This window comes from Bombina bombina, chromosome 2 (assembly GCF_027579735.1).
Source record: "Bombina bombina isolate aBomBom1 chromosome 2, aBomBom1.pri, whole genome shotgun sequence".
Lineage (NCBI taxonomy): Eukaryota > Metazoa > Chordata > Amphibia > Anura > Bombinatoridae > Bombina > Bombina bombina.
Window position 1 is genome coordinate 202,336,781 of NC_069500.1, and position 14,857 is coordinate 202,351,637.

Sequence of the window (14,857 nt, forward strand, 5' to 3'; positions counted from 1 at the left end):
AAATCAAAATACCCAGAATAAATGATTCCTCAAGGCTAAATAAGTGTTAATATTTAGCCCAGAAAAAGTCTACAGTTTAAATAAGCCCTTGTGAAGCCCTTATTTACAATCGTAATAAACATGGCTTACCGGATCCCATAGGGAAAATGACAGCTTCCAGCATTACATCGTCTTGTTAGAATGTGTCATACCTCAAGCAGCAAGGGACTGCAAACTATTCCCCCAACTGAAGTTAATTGCTCTCAACAGTCCTGTGTGGAACAGCCATGGATTTTAGTTACGGTTGCTAAAATCATTTTCCTCATACAAACAGAATTCTTCATCTCTTTTCTGTTTCTGAGTAAATAGTACGTACCAGCACTATTTGAAAATAACAAACTCTTGATTGAATAATGAAAAACTACAGTTAAACACTAAAAAACTCTAAGCCATCTCCGTGGAGATGTTGCCTGTACAACGGCAAAGAGAATGACTGGGGTAGGCGGAGCCTAGGAGGGATCATGTGACCAGCTTTGCTGGGCTCTTTGCCATTTCCTGTTGGGGAAGAGAATATCCCACAAGTAAGGATGACGCCGTGGACCGGACACACCTATGTTGGAGAAATAACCTTTATTGGGTAATTTAAAAATAAAGACACAAACACAATCTACATACATACAGTATTTAAAAACACAGGATTTGGTCGGATTGGTTTAAATCCAATAATCACTAAATGTGAAAAGTGGTTGTAACGTGCTTTTAGTGTGAGTCAACTCTGAATGAATCTCAGGTCAAAAGTATCTGTGAGAGTCGATGGTGATTTAATACTGTTGAGAATTAAGTGGTATTTATGGAACTTATACCACTATAATAATAATTCTGTAATTGCTTGTCTTATGAATTAAAGTTCAAATTAAAGTTGTTTTCCTTGGTGTCTAATAAGTGAACATACAATTATACAATTATATTAGAACTGGTCTAGGATTGTATATGATAGTGTCTTATCGGCTTCCAGTCATATTAATTGTATCAAATATTTGATTACAAATATCCAGATCCCCTGTCACTGTGAATATAATGGATTGAATGCAGTATTTACTTTAGAGTAAGTAATGCTCTTGATGTGTTGCTGCACTTTTTGGTAACGAACTGGAGTCTGCCACTATAGCATTTGCTATCTAAGACTACTACAAACTTTGCCTGATATGTTGCCAGAGTATTTACTGGGCTGTCAAGCGCCTTAGAGATAAATAACCTTTATAAGATCTCAAATCGTTCTAATGTTGGTTTTGCTTTGTGAAATGTGCTTGTAACAGTCACTTGAAATATTTTGTCACATTAGGTTAGATCTTATAAAATCTAGGGCCGCTTGTTATGCTGGAGAATATATAATGTACTGATTGTTACACTAAGTCTAGATTAAATATATTGCTGACACTCAGCTCAATTTTTAGATTTATCATTTATTGGAAACAAAGTATTATACCTTACGTGTAACATAGTAGTTATCGTGGCAAAGTCTGGCCATAGATGGTCATAGAAATCTATCAGTAATGTAAAACACTAAAAGGCAGCAGTAACACTTTATTTATCTTAAGCGAATATATATTCAGAAAATTATTTTCAGCCAATCTATTGGCGAATAGAATCTATCAGCAATGCAAAGCGCTATAAGGCAGCAGTAAAATATAAAGAGTGTTACAGGCAGTGCCTTTCGGTAATCAGTCACGAACAGTCTGTCATAAACATTACTTCAAGGAGTGACTCAATTCCAATGTAACTTAAAATAAACTTTATTTAAAGACTTTGCCACGATAACTACTATGTTACACGTAAGGTATAATACTTTGTTTCCAATAAATGATAAATCTAAAAATTGAGCTGAGTGTCAGCAATATATTTAATCTAGACTTAGTGTAACAATCAGTACATTATATATTCTCCAGCATAACAAGCGGCCCTAGATTTTATAAGATCTAACCTAATGTGACAAAATATTTCAAGTGACTGTTACAAGCACATTTCACAAAGCAAAACCAACATTAGAACGATTTGAGATCTTATAAAGGTTATTTATCTCTAAGGCGCTTGACAGCCCAGTAAATACTCTGGCAACATATCAGGCAAAGTTTGTAGTAGTCTTAGATAGCAAATGCTATAGTGGCAGACTCCAGTTCGTTACCAAAAAGTGCAGCAACACATCAAGAGCATTACTTACTCTAAAGTAAATACTGCATTCAATCCATTATATTCACAGTGACAGGGGATCTGGATATTTGTAATCAAATATTTGATACAATTAATATGACTGGAAGCCGATAAGACACTATCATATACAATCCTAGACCAGTTCTAATATAATTGTATAATTGTATGTTCACTTATTAGACACCAAGGAAAACAACTTTAATTTGAACTTTAATTCATAAGACAAGCAATTACAGAATTATTATTATAGTGGTATAAGTTCCATAAATACCACTTAATTCTCAACAGTATTAAATCACCATCGACTCTCACAGATACTTTTGACCTGAGATTCATTCAGAGTTGACTCACACTAAAAGCACGTTACAACCACTTTTCACATTTAGTGATTATTGGATTTAAACCAATCCGACCAAATCCTGTGTTTTTAAATACTGTATGTATGTAGATTGTGTTTGTGTCTTTATTTTTAAATTACCCAATAAAGGTTATATTTTAAAAATCCTTGTGCACTCCCTCTCCTAGGATACCCTGATTTTGTCCAAATCTTTGCCACTATCGATTAGGGAAAGAGTGCTATTCAGGTGTACAATTTCATCAATCTTCGGATTGATTTCCTTTGTCTAAAATTTGAGGTAGCCCTTGTCTTACAAAAGTCTGCCCACCCCTGCACTAGTGGGATTATAACTAGTTCATGGAGGAAACACTGGAGAACTCTGTACGTACATATACCAACAACTAGTCAAGTTACTTCCTATAGTACTAGCAGGATTATAACTAGTTAATTGGGGAACACTAGAGTACACTGTACGTACATATACCAACAAATTAAATAGTCAAGTTACTTCCTATGGTACTAGCAGGATTATAACTAGTTAATTGGGGAACACTAGAGAACTCTGTACGTACATATACCAACAAATTAACTAGTCAAGTTACTTCCTATAGTACTAGCAGGATTATAACTAGTTAATTGGGGAAACAGACTACCCTGTAAGCACATATATCAACAAATTAACTAGTCAAGTTACTTCCTATGTTACTAGCAAGATTATAACTAGTTAATGGGGGAAACACTAGAGTACCCTGTACGTGCATATACCAACACATTAACTAGTCAAGTTACTTCCTATGGTACAAGAGGGATTATAACTACTTAATGGGGGAAACACTAGAGTACCCTGTATGTACATATACCAACAAACATTAACTAGTCAAGTTACTTCCTATGGTAGGTAGTATATGTACGCACATATACTAAAAAATTAACTAGTAAAGTTACTTCCTATGGTACTAGCAGGATTATAACTAGTTAATAAGGGAAACACTAGAGTATTCTGTATGTACCTACACGGAATTAAAACTACTTAATAAGAGAAACACTAGAGTATCCTGTGTACGTACATATACCAACAAATAGTCAAGTTACTTCCTATGGTACTAGCAGGATTATAACTAGTTAACGGGGGAACACTAGAGTATCCTGTATTTACACATACCAACAAATAGTCACGTTACTTCCAATGGTACTAGCAGGATTATAACTAGTTAACGGGGGAACACTAGAGTATCCTGTATTTACACATACCAACAAATAGTCACGTTACTTCCAATGGTACTAGCGGGATTATAACTAGTTAACTGGGAACACTAGAGTATCCTGTATTTACACATACCAACAAATTAGCTAGTCAAGTTACTTCCTATGGTACTAGCGGGATTATAACTAGTTAACGGAGGAACAATAGAGTATCCTGTATTTACACATACCCACACATTAGCTAGTCAAGTTACTTCCTATGGTACTAGCAGGATTATAACTAGTTAATGGGGGACACTAGAGTACCCTGTGCGTACACATACCAACAAATTAAATACTTGAGAAAACAAGGAAAAACAACAACTGCTGTATTTAAAATTTGACCATTTCCAGTTTTTCTAAATTCGATTTTACATTATACAATTATTTACGCAATCGCTTGTTCTATTTCAGAATATGAGAAATATCCAATTGAACTTTTTTGTATTGGTTAAGCATTTACTAAGCAGCTGGGAGCTTGAAAGCTTAATGCTTGTTAATAATGAACATCTTTTTTTATATCCTATGCAGCCACAAGAAGATACTTCAAGATTGTTTGGGCATATGCAATAAATAAACAAATAAAAAACAAATACAAAGATTATGGTTTAATGGAGAGCACTTACCCATAAGCTCTCCCACACATTCCATAATTTCCTGCCCCATAAGAACCTCCAATGATTACTGTAATTTTTGGCACATTAGCACAGGCCACAGCGGTCACCATTTTGGCTCCATCTTTTGCTATACCTCCTGCTTCATATTCTCTACCAACCATAAAACCTGAATTAGAGAATTAAAAATAACATTTAATTTTATTAATGATCTGAAATAAGAAATGTTGTTTAATGACATAGGTTAATATTTATACATTTGGTGTGATGTCTTTGTGTGAACTATTGTCTTTTAGAGGATGAAATATAAAAATACTTTCTCATTGTATATTGAATACAAGATCAACCCAATGTCTTTAAAAGTGTGTAAACAAAGCAGAAAAATAATCTATGCAATAGCAATTTCTCTCTTTCTTTATGCTGCTTTCAAAATTAATTGATGCATGGATGAATGGATGGAACCACAATGTAAATTACCCCTTACATATTTTCAAAGTAAAAAAAATAAATAAAAAATATATATATATATATATATATATATATATATATATATATATATATATATATATATATAAATATATATATATATTTAAAATATTTCCAGAGATTATGATGTGCACCCAAGAAAAAAAACTGAGAACAGTGTTCACTCAAATATAAACTTATACACAAATAAATAGTGAAAATGCCAAAAACAATTGTGTAACATAAAATAAAAAGTAAAATGATATAGTCCTTCAATTCTACAGTTTAAGATTTCTTCCAGATTCTTTTCAGCTATTTTCTTCTACTAAGCATGGTCAAAATATATCCAAATAATGCAACTTTATATCTCAGCAACCACTGCTTGTTTTTTCAACAAACAAAAAAGTACCCACTAAGCCAGGAGTCAGCGAGCCGCATGCGTCTCTTTTGTCGAAAATCTGTTGCTCTTCAGCCCCCTGACCAACAACCAACATTTGCTTGCAGTACACTGATACCGCGTGACATGGGCGCAACTCCGGCAGCAATGAGTTTGTCTCTCTCGCGTATGTTTCTGCCTTATCTATGTTGAGCCAATGCCTGGGAACAAGCAGCTGTGTGACATCATCTGTGCTGCTTCCGATTGGTACAGGACATGACAGGTGGCGTGTATTGCAGGTCTGCACCTGACAAGGGCTCTGTGCAGTCTGATCGGCTGTTACCAAGACAGACTGCGTGTTCCTCTACATCTCGGATGGCAGAGGCGTCTTTCTCAACAACAGTGAGTGGTAAGCGCACAGTGCAGCGGCTCTAATTGAGGACCTAGATATATTACAAAAACAGCTGGTAAACTAATTTTATACTGACTGCTAGCCACTAAAATTCGTTGTCATTAAAGGGAAAGTAAACATAGGGAAAATCTGTCAAATTTCAAACATGCTCTGTTTTTAAAAATATACTGTATTAATCATTTGTCTTAAAGGGCCATGATACCCAAATGTTGAAACACTTGAAAGTGATGCAGCATAGATGTAAAAAGCTGACTATAAAATATCACATGAACATCTCTATATAAAAAAAGGAAGATATTTTACCTCAAAACGTCCTAAGTATTCAAACCCCATTGTAAAAGACTTTAAGCAGCAAATCAGTTTGTCTGTCCTGGGACCGACAAGGGAGTGAGCCTCATGCACACATGTTATTTCCCAATTCAGTTTAAAGGGACACTAAAGCCAACAATTTTCTTTCATGATTCAAGTAGAGTATACAATTCTAAACAACATTCCAATTTACTTCTATTATCTACTTTGCTTCATTCTTTAGATATCCTTTGTTGAAGAAATAGTGCAGCAACCAATCAGCAGCTACTGAGCCTATCTAGATATGCTTTTCAGCAAATTATATCAAGAGAATGAAGCAAATTAGATAATAGAAGTAAATTAGAAAGTTGTTTAAAATGGCATGCTCTTTCTATATCATGAAATAAAAAAATTGTGTTTCATGTCCCTTAAAGGAAGTTTACTATGAAATCTCATGAGAGTTAAGTAAAATCTCATGAGATCACAGTACAATAGTTCATGACCTCAGCACTATTCTTCTTTTTCTTTTTACCTACATCTGGGCAGTAACTGAAAGATAACTTTTTACACAGCACTTACTCTGGACAGCTGAGGAAATTGTGAGGTAAAATATCTTCCTTTTCTACCTAGAGATGCTCAGGTGATATTTTCCTGTCAGCTTTTTACAGTTATACTGCATCAGTTTCAAGTAATTTAGCATATGAGTATCATGTCCCTTTAAATATTTTATTTAGTTTTTAAAAAAAATTGTGCAAACCTTACTCTTGGGGAGTGTCTGCTTGCCATCCTCAGATTTGCATTTTTTTCATATACTTTCTATTTTTTGGTTAGACAAGGATAGTAAGGTTATACGGATAGAGTAACACTCTAATCCTGGGAGACCAACGGCCGTCGTCCACACGGCTTGAAATCAGCACACACAGAGCTGCTGATACAAAATAACAAAAGAGGATTCCGGAGTTACAGAGAATGAGAGGTTTAAAGCTCATAAACTAGAGCAAACATTTCCAAACTTAGTAGTTATTATCAGGTATAGACACTATGCACACTGCACTTATGATAAGATATACATAGAATATTTATTGAAGGTTAAGTAAAAAAGTTCACACAGGAGCTGCGGTACACGCAGTCACTCACAGTATTGAAGACAGACAGGGAGGTAATGAAGTCAGCTGATGCGTTTCACGCCGGTTGGCGCTTTTTCAAAGATAGATGATAGATAGATCAGCATAAGCATCAGCTAGAGTGGTGTAAAGCTCACAGTCACTGGATCCTAGAGCAGCTCACATCAGGATGCACAATGCTAAGCATCAGCTAGAGTGGTGTAAAGCTCACAGACACTGGATCCTAGAGCAGCTCACAGCAATATGCACAATGCTAAGCATCAGCTAGAGTGATGTAAAGCTCACAGCCACTGGACCCTAGAGCAGCTCACAGCAATATGCACAATGCTAAGCATCAGCTAGAGTGGTGTAAAGCTCACAGTCACTGGATCCTACAGCAGCTCACATCAGGATGCACAATGCTAAGCATCAGCTAGAGTGGTGTAAAGCTCACAGTCAGTGGATCCTAGAGCAGCTCACATCAGGATGCACAATGCTAAGCATCAGCTAGAGTGGTGTAAAGCTCACAGCCACTGGAACCTAGAGCAGCTCACATCAATATGCACAATGCTAAGCATCAGCTAGAGTGGTGTAAAGCTCACAGCCACTGGATCCTAGAGCAGCTCACAGCAATATGCACAATGCTAAGCATCAGCTAGAGTGGTGTAAAGCTCACAGTCACTGGATCCTAGAGCAGCTCACAGCAATATGCACAATGCTAAGCATCATCTAGAGTGGTGTAAAGCTCACAGCGACTGGATCCTAGAGCAGCTCACGTCAATATGCACAATGCTAAGCATCAGCTAGAGTGGTGTAAAGCTCACAGCCACTGGATCCTACAGCAGCTCACATCAATATGCACAATGCTAAGCATCAGCTAGAGTGGTGTAAAGCTCACAGTCACTGGATCCTACAGCAGCTCACATCAATATGCACAATGCTAAGCATCAGCTAGAGTGGTGTAAAGCTCACAGTCACTGGATCCCACAGCAGCTCACAGCAATATGCACAATGCTAAGCATCAGCTAGAGTGGTGTAAAGCTCACAGTCACTGGATCCTAGAGCAGCTCACATCAATATGCACAATGCTAAGCATCAGCTAGAGTGGTGTAAAGCTCACAGTCACTGGATCCTACAGCAGCTCACATCAATATGCACAATGCTAAGCATCAGCTAGAGCGGTGTAAAGCTCACAGTCACTGGATCCTAGAGCAGCTCACAGCAATATGCACAATGCTAAGCATCAGCTAGAGTGGTGTAAAGCTCACAGTCACTGGATCCTAGAGCAGCTCACATCAGGATGCACAATGCTAAGCATCAGCTAGAGTGGTGTAAAGCTCACAGCCACTGGATCCTAGAGCAGCTCACATCAGGATGCACAATGCTAAGCATCAGCTAGAGTGGTGTAAAGCTCACAGCCACTGGATCCTAGAGCAGCTCACATCAGGATGCACAATGCTAAGCATCAATTAGAGTGATTTCCAACAGGTGTCCTGTCTTTGAGAAAAAAAAATACCTTTAACATTCTATTATACCTATGTAGCAAATGGAATTATCCGCAGTCATAATGACTGTCCCCATAAGGTAAACAACTATATACTTGGGGGGAGCTACCACTCACAGCAGAAGGAGGAGAACTCTCCTATAAAGAGAATATATAAACCAGTAAGACATCTTTATACCTACTGATTTTGGTTTATGCTACTATCTGCTCCAGGCTCATTTAAAGGGGTAAATTTATTAAGCAGGGGATACTGAATTCTACCGCTGCTCCTTAACTTCTCTGCCACCTTTTAGGTGGCAGACTGAAATCATCCGATCGGGATGATTGACACTCCCTGCTAGAGGCCGATTGACTGCAGGTGAAATGCTAGAAATGCTTGTGCAATGATAAATTCAGACATTATATGCTGTCAGCATTTAGCGAGGTTGAGTGGACATGATTCACTACAGCGAATCATGTCCGCTCCATCATTAATAAATCTACCCCAAAGAATGAATTCCTGGTGAAGATTGTTAAATTATAAAAAAAAACACAGATTTGGCTCATCATTTCCCTCTCTTTTCATAGAAAATTACATTTCACATTTTCAACACATAAAAACCAATTTACCGCAGATTTTAAACAATTCCGGATAGATAGATAGATAGATAGATAGATAGATAGATAAAAACTGTTTGGATTCCCTCCTTTTACAAACTAGATTCTTTATAGACTTCTAGAGTTTTTAGAAAGATATATACAGACAAGCTATTAAAACAGTAAACTCATACCTGTAATATTCTGCAAGAAAAGGAGAGGAATATTTCTTTGACAGCATAACTGGATAAAATGTGTCCCCTGTAAATGAATAGAGAATGTTGAAGCTACACACAAACAATAAATATCTTTTAAAAGCTTTGCGATTGAGAAAGCAAAATTAAAATTTTCAGCTTCAACCTTTTTTCAATAAATGGAAAACTACATATAGCTAATGTCAATCATACTAGCAAATACATACATTTCTTCATACTCAGTTGCAGGTTTAGAGGAGCCCTATGAGCTAGATTTATCATTGTTTCAATGCCTCAATCAGTTGCAGGCTCGCTCATTTGTAACTGATATTTATGCTTCATAAACCATCTTGCCAGCTTAGAGTCTGTGGATGAAAAAGCCCCTGGATTCATTTGACTGGGGTGATTTACAAGCCCTACTCTCACACAATTGGGGGCGGCATTGCACAAGAGTTTGCTTGTGCAATGGTAAATATTAGGAACAAATAAATGGGCCCTACGATTTGTGATCAAATGCAGACAGGTTCCCAACATGTAAATATTGCCAGTTCGCAAATTGATAAATCTAGCCCATAGTGTTAAATAATGAGGGTTTATTGTGTCCTTCCATGACAACAAAAAAGTGGAAACTTCCTATAAATCTTTGTTACTCCTCTCCTTCCCATATTATATGTAACTTAAGACTGCTATGCCTAAATGACATCACTTGCTAGTCTTTGGTTGTCTCTAAGCTAGAATTCTTCTCATACAAGCACATTGTAAAACTATCCCACAATAAATATGTCCTATAATAAAGAAGACTATATGAGCACTTCAGTAAAGGGTCACACACACATACTCAGAAACACTATAGCTTTTCAGTTACAATCAAACAGGTGCATGAAATCATAAGTGGCAAAGCAATTTCATATTTTTTTAAAGAAAATATAAATACACAGGGCGATATATTAAAAAGCATAACCAGGGTACAGCTGCTCATGTTGAAAAATAGCATAATACATAGTGGACCTTTTGCCCAAGTCAGTAACACATTTGGTCAATTGCTTTGTGAAAGAAAACTTTCCATCCAAGGACTGGTCCTGATAAATTGCAACTTGAATTTCCCAATAACACTTGAGATTTAGTCAATTGAAAAAAATACCAAAGATACAAACGTCTTTGTCTACAAAAGAACTACCAGAAGTAATCAGACATTCCCAGTTAGGCATTGTTTCTCCTGTGTATCTGGTATTTACAATGTATAAGATTTAGCACTCATGGTAAAATATATTAATCTAGGGTTAAATGTGTTTTTAAACAGATTCATTTACTTGTGATTATTAAATTAAGCACATTTATTAGATGTCTTAATATTACTTCATGCTAATAATATTTTCACAATCAATTGTAAGTATGTTTTATGCTTGAAATACTATACAGCACATACAAACAGCTAAACTCAGCTTTTGCACAACTTTGTATCCTTTGTTGAAGGAAGAGCAACGTAATATTGGGAGCTAGCTGAGCAAATGACAAGAGGCATACCTGATGTGTTCAGCTAGCTCAAAGTAGTGCACTGCTGCTCCAACAAAAAAAACAACATAGATAACTGATCAAATTACATTGTAACAAAACAAAAACAAAAATGTCATGTCCCTTTAACAAAAGATTTGTCTTACTGATTTGTAACCCATTAGCAAGTTTCAGAATACAGTTAGACAGCAAATAAAAATAAGAAGCGATTTTAAAAAGCAAGGAGAAGCATATATACAGGAGTATTATAAGGTTTTTGTTAGAGCATGTCATTTTATCACTTGCAACGCACTAGAAAAGTACTTTAAACACATAGCATTGCAGCATCACTAGTGATAAAATGACACGCTCTAACCAATAAGGGCAAGTCATTGTATCCCTATAATGGTCCTTAAAATAAAGAAGCCTATAAAATAGTATCAAATTATTTTACCAAAAAGCAAGTTATTAAAATGCTGGTTAATATAAAGAGGATTAGTTCTTTTAGTGTTATTACAATATTCAATAAAAAATACATAAAAACATTCTTTGTACAACTGATAAATATACATTGTATTTTTTTTCACAGCAAAAGTAAAACTAATGAAAGCTTTGTGAACATACAATCAGTCTCCAAATGAGAATTGGAAAAATAATCAGTCATTTGAAAAAGGAATGTTTTTCATTAAGGATGAATTCAATATCAAACAAAGAACAAAGCTTAATTAAAAGCTAAATACGTGTTACGTGACGTGCCAGTATTACTTGCCTTTTTCGCAGATTCTGAGAACAAAACACCATTATTTCCAATGATTCCGACTGGATAGCCATATATTCTAGAAAAACCTGGAAAATAAAGTAAGCTACATGTAAACAAATTATATATCAATCTATTACATGGCAAACAGCCAGTGTTTAAGTTCCCCCTAAGTGCTTTAACTGTCTTAAACAGAAGTCAAATATAGAGATATAAAGAAGACAAGGGGCGCCTCATAGTGTAATTTGTAAACAGAACGATATTCAAGTGTGGGAGAAGTATGAAAACTATTCGCAAAGATGGTGGCACCCTGGATTAGTAAGGTGCAAACGAGCAGGCTGACATTCAAACAGCAGTCAGTACGCTGAAGACATGGATGAGTCCGGCGTAGACGGTGCAGCTCCAGGCAGCAGGCTCAGCGGTTCCTAAGCACAGGTGATTCTCCACACGCAAAATAAACGGGACCAGGTTTTGTGGTTTTTTACTCAAGTCTAATATTAAGACTGTTTATCCGTAGCCACACGGCGGTTGTTTCCTGCTCATTTGGTATTCAACTCCCGTTTCCTCTGCCGGTCACGCTTATTTTGCGTGTGGAGAATTACACTATGGGCTCGATTTATCAAACTTTGTTCAAGATCGCCATTCAGTTCTCCGTCAAGTACTCTGCATATCGCCATCCGATAGGCGCACATGTGCGCCATTATTTATCATAAAAGGGGTCGTATTTCTACGTTACTTTCCAAAGGCGAGATGTGGCGTGATATTGATAAATCTCGCCGTTATTCATATATTTGCGCCATATTTATTATTAAAAATGTCTTAAATTAAAGCGCATATGAGAAATAAATGTGAATTCTAATTGATTACTTTTTAATTTGTATTGTTCAGTTATCAATGTTACAAATTCGATGTGTGCTTTTCAATAAACACAAAATTTATTTATATTTACGATAATCGCTAACAATGTTTTAAAAATTTGAATATAATAATTGTGATCATATTATCACATTCTCTCACATATAAATCTTAAGTTAAATGGTAAGATTAAAATTTAATGTTGAAATAACACAATTTTTTGATATCTACTTTATGATTTGTTGTATCAATGTTTATATTATTTAAGAAAGCACATCAAGATCTCAATCAAAATTGTATTACAAATTATATCTTTTTATTAACTTTTGAACTACTTATCTAAACATGAGTTTCTGTATTTCAAAGATATAACCAAACCCTTTGATCTAACCCAACTCTTATATTTATATCCACCTCCCCCCTCAGCATTAATATTGGTTTTTTTAGATTAAATAAACACACACACACCTTTAAATAGTAAAATATATGTATTTATTGTAACCCAAAATAAAAGTTATTTTCATATCATAATATTTTTTTTTATTTAAAACTGAAAAGAAATTATTTTTTTCTTTATTGTTCCTAATTAAAAGGATTGATATTTTTCTCTTAAGTTTTGCACTTTTATGTATGTCCTCATCAAATTATTTTCAACTTCCAGCAGGGTATCCAAAATTTCTTTTTTGTTTATAGTTATTTCTTGCTCTTCAGCCACTATACCAATGAGAAATAGAAAAATAGTTATGTCATGACTTGAATACATTTCAGTAAAGTATTACAAGATCAATAGTGTTTTAACTAATGCTAACAAGAAACACAGACAAAAGACTAATCTCTTGTTAGAAGGTTTTATCTACACCTCTGTTGTTATTTAAAAGCATGTCATCTTGATAATACTGTGTACACGCACATGCATCTTTTGTTCCACACAAAAGATTGTTATGATACAAAAGAACTCACTCCAATCATAAAATTCCGTTACATTGGATGAATTAGATTGCATTTCTTCTTCCTGTTCAAGGTTCTGTCCTTCATCTTGAATAGCTGAAAGACATACATAATTATAACAGGAATACTTATGTAATAGAACAATGCTGATTTAAATCCATATCTCTTTTCAATATTTATTCACTAAAACAAAATTTCTATTTTAGTACAAATAATGACATAAAAGGAGTGACTGAATAGACATATGAACCTACATATATTATTGTCTTGTTGTTGCTCGCTATTTGGTGAATCTTGATTCATATTATTATTTTCCTCTTCAACAATTATATCTTCAATGGCATTTTGGTCTGTATCTTCTTCAATCATGTCTATAATTAATATGATTATAGTCATTAAATAGAATAATTTTATTTATTTGTAAGATATATGTTAATGAAATCTACCTTCATTGTCAGATTCATCATCAATGATGGGCATTGGCCTTCTGCGACGTTGTCGCCTCTTTTTTTTTTTTGCCTTTTTGTAAAAAATTTGAACATATAAATGTTAATATCAATGATGAGTTATCTTAATATTATACATTTTAGTAACTATATTCATACCTGTTGTCATTATAGCCTCAGACTCCATAAAAACAGTCGGTAGTGGATCACAATCAGCTTCTGGACTGGATGGATTCCATTTTATTGGGCGCAGATAACGGGGCCTTTTTCTATTTTTGACTGTTAAAAATTGAAATACAATAGTATTTATATTGGTAATCGATTGCACAGTACAACATCAGACTGAAACAATTACATTGTTAATACTGTTTCACAAACCGCAATAAATATAAAATGTATCCAAAATTTGCAATTATATTTGTGCACAAAGTTCAAGATTATGTAAACAAAGTAACAACTAATGAAAAAGTACAATAGATTTAAAAAATTGATACATAACTATTACATAAATACTTACATTTCATAACATAGCTTCTTATTAGGGTCCTTAATTTAGATTGTCTCCGGATTAGATCATTATAACGCTTCAGGCACTGTTTTCTAGTCCTATTATGGCCAGACAGACGTCTGACCCGTCGCACCATCTCTGATAAAATTGGATTTCTTTTATCCTGTTCCAATGTGAATATCCCCTTCCTTTTTTTCGGAAAATACTTTTCCATTGTATAGGTGATAATCAGTAATTCACCAATGGAAAACTTCTTGGAACGATTCATCTTCAAATGTATGTATGTATCTCTCTAACCATAAAACTCCACCCAATAACGGAACTAATTGTTATTGTTAGTGCGCATTAAAATATACCCATTTTAAAAATGATTTATTTTTAATAGAAATAAGTAATCAAGTCGAAACTTCATTATTTATCAATATTAAAAAAAAAAAAAAAATAGTTACATCTTTTTGTATCAATATAGATTACATGTAAGTTGTTACAAAGTGCGCAATAACGTGCACTATATTTCTACAGTCGATAGAAGATAACTGGCAATTGTTACAATG

At 34.8% G+C, this 14,857-nt stretch overlaps 1 protein-coding gene across 1 annotated transcript in view; it reads right to left on the reverse strand.

Annotated features, from left to right (window-relative positions):
* MCCC2 (methylcrotonyl-CoA carboxylase subunit 2) overlaps positions 1-14,857 on the reverse strand; it is a 248,697-nt gene that overhangs the window by 103,937 nt on the left and 129,903 nt on the right. Inside the window, exons 12-14 of the mRNA XM_053701441.1 lie at positions 11,559-11,635; positions 9,299-9,365; positions 4,393-4,549 (exon numbers count right to left, since the gene is read on the reverse strand). Of these exons, the coding sequence (XP_053557416.1) occupies positions 4,393-4,549; positions 9,299-9,365; positions 11,559-11,635 (301 nt within the window). The remainder of the gene's footprint in view (positions 1-4,392; positions 4,550-9,298; positions 9,366-11,558; positions 11,636-14,857) is intronic.